At 50.8% G+C, this 6,899-nt stretch overlaps 1 protein-coding gene across 2 annotated transcripts in view; it reads right to left on the reverse strand.

Annotated features, from left to right (window-relative positions):
• Positions 1-5,413, reverse strand: part of SNX19 (sorting nexin 19) — a 40,268-nt gene extending 34,855 nt beyond the window's left edge. For both annotated transcript variants that reach the window (XM_027747420.2, XM_027747418.2), the window contains exons 1-6: positions 3,420-5,413; positions 2,921-3,059; positions 2,079-2,179; positions 1,838-1,957; positions 1,445-1,575; positions 213-309 (exon numbers count right to left, since the gene is read on the reverse strand). In XM_027747420.2, coding sequence (XP_027603221.1) covers positions 213-309; positions 1,445-1,575; positions 1,838-1,957; positions 2,079-2,179; positions 2,921-3,059; positions 3,420-4,940 — 2,109 coding nt within the window. In that variant the 5' untranslated portion in view covers positions 4,941-5,413. The remainder of the gene's footprint in view (positions 1-212; positions 310-1,444; positions 1,576-1,837; positions 1,958-2,078; positions 2,180-2,920; positions 3,060-3,419) is intronic.
• Positions 5,414-6,899: the final 1,486 nt, after the last annotated feature.

Here is a 6,899-nt window from a genome sequence, read left to right on the forward strand (position 1 = left end):
GGATCCCACTGATCAGACAACCACCCATCTCCTTTGTCTGCACTTGGTGTAGCCAACAACACATCCAGGCTTGCTTGCTTACTTTCCACCTGGCACATGGGAACAAGGCTGCAGCAACCACAATCCTCGTGCACATGGATTATTCCAAGTCAGCACCCAAACAGGGCAGTGATTGGGATCGTGAAAGGATTTCAGGAGGGATATGAACTTACAGCGCTGCCCTCCCTGATGGAGTACACTATCCTGTCATGAGCTTCACTCACACTCAGCACTGGAGTGATTTTACTAGATGAGAACCTCAGCCTGGACCTGAAAAGCAGAGACATGGCACAGTCAGTTTTCTCTGCAAGTTGCGAGTGATGAGTTTTCCAGCCTCCACCAAGACCGAGGACAAGCCTCAGCCAAGACCCAGGACCAGTTATCTTTGCCCAGTGCCACATCCAAGCTAGAAAGCCTGATTAGACCTAAAGTGGTTCAAAACCAGCACCTGCGCCCAGGATAACTAAGAGGTAGCAGCAAAATCAGGCAAAAAAAAGCATTAAAGCATTTTTCCTGACCTATACCTGAGCCAAGGCTTTCCAACATTCCACACACAGACAGGTGTGTTACACGGAAGCCGACAGGCAGATGTAGGCAGATATCAGTAAGGTGTGAACATTCCAGCATACTCAGGGAAGTGTTCAGAAAAGCCTCTGAGATGAAACATACTCAGCAGGATTGTGAAATCCAATCATAAAGACACACAGAAAGGAGAGTATAAAAGGATGCTCAGGATTATGGGACAAATCATAAAATAATGTCTATCATTAAGGAATGTCCTTTTCAGCCAAGATGGTTCCAAACTTGTACTTTTTTGGTTTGTCCTTTTGTTCAAAGCAGCTTTTTCCAGCAAAAAGCACTTTTGGGGAAGAAAAAGCACTATTTGTGCAGAAACCTTCCCTTCTTCAGTGAGGGAAGAATCACTAATGAGCACAATGAGGTTTGGCACTGCCAGCAGCACCAATAAACACTTGGTGAGCAACACACATGCAATGACCTTCAATATTACTCCTAAATAAACATTCAAATGTGTTTTTTGCAAGGCCACTGTGTGGAACACATGGGAGAGGCAGGAGGGAACCTTCAGGTAGATAATTTATAGCTGCATTTTCCAGTTACTCATGACATATATGGGTCATGCACATGTTTAAGGTTAAAAAGGAATTCCCCAGGAGCAACAGCGTCTCTGCTGGCAAGTGGCAGCACATGACAGATCCCCTGGGAAGAAAACCACGTTCTGTGGAAACCTGAGCATTCCTGGGAAATCCTTTGGATAACAGCAAGGGAAGAAGAAAGTAATTTGGTTAAAGTACAACAACACATAAAGCACCAGGTCAGTTCTTTCCCACAATGGGCTTAGTTTATGCATTAATTCCTTATTCTGCAAAGCTGGAGAAGCCCTTACTTGGTCGCCTTCTTCCCATCTGTCTGGGACTTTCCATCCACTTCAGACTCGCTCAGATCCTCCGTGGGGCTCTGGGGCTCTGACCTGGGGAATGCCGTCTTCAGAGTGTCCACAATAGCATTGACAACGATCTGCAAGGCCAGCAGTGCCATTAATTACTGAATAGATCCTTACTCCTTAAAGATATTAAGAGTTTTCAAATTTGCACTGTATTTTCTATTAAACCCCAGGTTCTTTGAGATGGGGTCTGACCCTCCCCAGCTTTATGGTTTTCTGAGCAAGCTGAGCCCAGCTACAGAAATGTTGGAGTTTTTTGGCTCCTCATAGACGCTGAAGCCTAAGAGAGATGTCCAGGTGGAAGGGGCTCAGGTAACCAGTCTCCTGCTTTCCTACCTTGTCTATCCTGGAGACAACAAAGGGCTTCTTGACAAATGCGATCCTGGCGTCTGTGTTGAGGGCAAGAAATTCCTGCACCTCCTCACTGTTGGCAATTTCAGGGACTGCACACAATTGCTGCAAGGAGAGATGGAAATTTAGGGCTTTCTGGAGTCAACTTCCCAGCTTGATCATGTAATGTAGAAGAGATCTGATGTCACATCTGCTTTTATCTCACAGGGGCACACAAATATCTCACCTTTAAGAAGGATTCCAGCAGACTTTTCCTGGCTTCCACTTTATCGCTGTCCATGTTTCCAAAGGGGAGATCAGGGAACAGTTTCTTTGGGCCTTTGATGTCTACAAAGGAAACAAAGCCATGAGCACGTTCGAGAAAACTGGGAAAAAATTAATCTTAATTTAAAAGATTTTAAAATCCAAGATTAAAAATTAAGATTTTAAAATCTAAATACAGATTTTAGTCTGTATTAAAACCTTAATGCTCTCATAGTTAAGACTATCACCACACACTGCCCAAGGCAAGACACCCCTCAAACCAGGGTTGTTGAATCAGACCTTCAATCCATATGGAATCTGTGTTCTGCTGGATTTCACATCTTCCATGCTTTTAAGTTAAAAGCAGCAAGAACAAGGACCCTAAATTGCTCCAAGAGTCCGAATATTCTCAACAAAGCAGTTTTGTAGTCAATCTGTCAGAACCAAGGAATTATGTTGGAACATGCTAAACTCCATGGAGCTTTATATAGAAGTAGCATTAGAAGAAATACTGTTTTCTTCCTAAAAAAAGCTCATGTTTGACACATATTTCTATTTTCTTCTATGCAAACAAGATTCTTTCAGACACCAGTGTTTCCACTCACTGTTAAGGTGCAAAGCTACAAAACTGGGTGTTGTGATCAAAAAAAAAAGAATATTTTGAAACACTGGAATTTGCGGCCAAAAGAGATAAACCCTCCAGCCAGCTCTGCACAAAACAACAGAGATGTGGGCACAGGCAGGGCAGAAAACCCTCAGAGCTGAGAAGCATGGAATGGGATGAGAGGGAGAGGATTTACTCCAAGAGTTAATGCAGGCACTGACTTTTGAGGAACTTGCGGAGCTCCGGTTTCTCCTCCAGCCGGGTCTGCAGGTTGAGGAACTCCCGGTAGCGGCGGTTCACGGTGTGATAAGCCACCTGCTGAAGGCTCCCTGCACCCTCACCCTCCAGGACTGTCTCATACTGAGGAGGAAGGCAACAGGAATAATCCTTACACATTCCCAAAACAATCCCAATGCGCTGCTGGCCCCAAAATTCCCAGGACCCTTCCATCCTCACATTAACCCTTCCCTGAAGATGAAGGAACCCATCCCAATGGAACAACTGGCAAAAACAGAACACAAAAGACTCTACCAGCCTCATGTGACCCTTGGCTAAAAGTGGGAACTCCTATCCCACACCCTGTGCCTGATATTCCCTCACTGCCAGACAAAATTTGTTGTGGAGACACTCACAGAGCAAATCCTCACCTCCAAACACCAACCAGTGCTCCAGTCAGGGCAGGGATTTGGGAAAAGAGGTGAATGCCAGGGGAGCCCTTACCTTGACAGTGTACAGGGTATATGGGTGGAAGCCAGTCCCACTGTGCTCCCGGGCAGTGATGGTCCCAGTTATCCGCAGGCTCTGGATCACGACCGGGCCGTCAGGGCTGCTCAGGGGCTCAAAGCTGAAGGTGCTCATGGAAGCTGTTGGGGAAGATGAGAGCAGGGGCAGGGACTGCCCGGCCTCTGGGGGGATATGTGGCAGGCCCTCTGCTGCCCCCAGATCTCTCCCCAGAACAGAGGGTCTCTGCGAGGAGAACTTCTTGGGGACTGCTGGGCTTTCCTCCTCCTCCACCACCGGCTCAATCTGGATGTCAGGGCAGGAGCTCAAGGCAGAGGTGGAAAGCAGCCCAACATCTGAGCTGGGGGCAGGGCCCTCCTCCAGGTCTCCGGTTCCATCTTCCAAAGAGGCCAGGCCCTCTAGCACAGAGGGGTCCTGGGGGGGCTCATCAAGGAGCTCCCCAGTGGGGGATGGTGCCAGCAGGTCCGTGTCCTGGCCCACACTGGGCGTGGAGGATTCCAGCTCCAAACCCTCGCAGGGGAAGAGGGATCCCAGGGCTTGGGGGCGCAGGAAAGGCTCCTCTGTGTGGCACGACCTCCTTATCTCCTCTCCCTCCTCGCCAGCAGTCCCTGCCTCTCTCCTGAGCCCCTCCACAGCCCTCGGGGAGGGGGGTAGCCCGGCAGGAACCGTATCCATCTGTGCTGGGAAGGGCAAGGAATCTGGCACTGGGGGTGCAGTGTGGGGCTTCCCACCGCGGGGCTTCTTGGAGAACATCCCAATGAGCAGCAGATTGATCCAGTCGGGATCAGACATCTTCCTGACGGCCGGCAGCAGCACATTGCAGGCCACCAGCTCCACCACCACGAAGCGTCCCGTCCGCGTTTCCAGGTGTGGCCACGGCACCAACGCCTGCAGCAGCGTCTCCACGGCCGCGCGGGCACATCCGACCTCGGCCGCGGGGCTGAGCAGGGCAGGATGCGGCCCTGCCAGCCGGCTGTACTCCTGCCACAGCGTCCCACCGCCTTTGGGGTCGTCCCTCAGGGCGTCCCGTGCCCGCAGGAAGCTCTGGAGGTGTTGCCCGCAGAGCAGAAGCAGGCGGCGGGCGAGGGCTCGGCGGTCTACCCGCGCCATGCGCCGCCGCAGCTCCGCAGCCAGGCCCACCATGGCCCTCTCCACCTCGGCCTCGAAGGCCGGCTCCCTGCTCACCGTGCGGTACCACGAGGCCACGAAATCCCGCACCACCTTACGGATGGTGCTGGCGATCTCCCGCTCCAGCCGCGCCTCGTCCGCGGGGCAGCCGGGCGGGGCCCGCAGAGAGCTCACGAAGCGCTCCAGGCGCAGCCGGCGGCCGCGGGGAACCAGGGCCGGGGGGCCCAGCCAGCCCCCCAGCACCGCCAGGGCCCCGCACAGCAGCCCCAGCGCCCGCAGGTCCAGCAGCAGCTGCAGGGCCAGCAGCCAGCCCAGCGCGACCACCAGGGCCAGCAGCGGCCGGCGGGACCCCGAGGGGCCCTGGCCCGGCATGGTGGGGTGGGCAGATGGGCTGCCAAGCGCCAAACAGCCGGGCTGGTCAACGAGAGATAGGGCTTGGTACAGCTCGACCCCGTACCGGCTCTCGTCAGGGACCCCCCCCAGCTCGGGCTCCTTGAGGGGGTACTGGGGCTCAACTGAGCAGGACGCTCAGCAGGCACTGGAGTTCGTCAGGGAGCCCCAGCCCGGGCTCTTCACTGGGGCTCATGGAACACAACAGTCCAGGCCCCTTGACTGGGTACCAGGGCTCAACCACCCGGGACCCTCACTGGGGCTTGTCAAGGACCCCCAGACCGGTCCCTTCACCGGACCCCGGAGCTCCTCAGGCCCCCACCGCCCAGGCCCCTTCAGCCGGTACCGACAACATAAAACCCCACAGCCCCGGCGCTGCCAAGCCGACACCGCCACATCGAGACCCCTGGCCCCGACTCACCGCCCCGGGCCCACCGGCGGCACCGTCCGCTACTTCCGCTTCCGTCCCGGCGCTTCCTACAGCGCCCCCTGGCGGCGCGGAGGACGCACGGGAGTTCTCGTAACCGAGTCGTTGAGATTTAAAAATGAAAAATTAAAAAAAATAATTTTTTAAGACTTCGCAGCAGCGCGAAATAAGTTTCCACCTCCACACGTTTTATTTTGGATGCGTTAGGAAAAGTGTAAAACCGCAATCAATTCATCTTTTATTTATCCTTATTGTTATTATTCATATGGATGAGAAATAAAATTTAAAAATTAAATTTATTTAATTCATTAAAATTTATTATGAATGTGTTAAAACTAAAATAAAGGAAACCCGAAAACTATATCAACCCCATAAAAACCCCTATTATTCAGCTAAAACTTATTAAAACTAAATAAAGGAAAATAATGTATTTTTCTACTATTGCTGGAAGAGTTTTGGGAAGGTGTTACTGCAAATTTTGATTGTTCTTAATGATGGTGTTTGTGTTTGGCGCTGAGAAACTCCTTGGCTACAACTTAAACAAACCTGCCAGGGATTTTCTGCTTTGTCTCTTCTGTGTGTGGTTGTGGCTCTTGGGTTTGTATTTAGAGCAAAATATAAACTACAAACGGGAGGAAGAAGTTGCTCCGGCCCATGGGAGAGAGGATCGGATGGGATTTGGGAGCTACAGGTGCCTGAGATGGGGAGCAGGATGTGAAATTGCTCGTTTGTAGTGAAGAATTTTGCAATGCTATAATGATTGCCCCAAATATGTAATTTTTGAGAGTGTCTTTTAGCTGTATGTGAGTGGTACAGAAGGATAAGGTAACAAAGAAAACTTTGTTTAATAAAAACCTTATTTTTGAATCAAAACCTTTGCATTTGAATCAAAGGTTTCCTGGTCTTTTTTTCCCAAAGGGTGGTGTTTTTAGGCTTTCAAAGGGGTTCTTTGCACCCTGAATCCTCTGGGAAGCAGAGCTGTGATGCTGGTGTGGTACATCCCTGAAATTCCTGCACATCCAAGGGTGAGTTTGGGTGCTGGAGCTGCTTATGTGCAGGTCGTGCTGTGCCCCTCATGGTCTGGGTGCTGCCGCCCCTATTTTAGTGTATTATGGTGTAAATACTTATGTTAGACAAGCCCCAATACCTGGTATCATGTGCCAGGTGGGTGTGAATAAATGCTGAAGCAGGTTTGGGTTTTTTTGGAAGCAAAATGTATCTTATAAACTGTTTCTGCCTCCAAGGTTTGCTCCAAAATATACACGGAGAAGGGAGAGCTTGAGTTTTTGGGGTTACAAAGCTGGGCAGCGGAGCCTGGTTTATCCTGCTCCAGGATTAAGCCTCTAAGAGATTTAAAACCTTCTTTTCTGCTGGATCTCACTGTGCTGATCACGTTGTAGTTAAAACATTGTGCCTCAGTTTCCGTTCGCCTCCAGCCTTTTCCAGATGTTTCCCTTCACTCTTTGAGAGATATTTTGGACTTGCTATGAGTTTTTGGTTGGCTGAGAGGCCTT

The sequence above is a fragment of the Pipra filicauda genome, unplaced genomic scaffold (genome assembly GCF_003945595.2).
Source record: "Pipra filicauda isolate LSUMZ 115617 unplaced genomic scaffold, ASM394559v2 scaffold564_size293559_pilon, whole genome shotgun sequence".
NCBI classification, from domain to species: Eukaryota; Metazoa; Chordata; class Aves; order Passeriformes; family Pipridae; genus Pipra; species Pipra filicauda.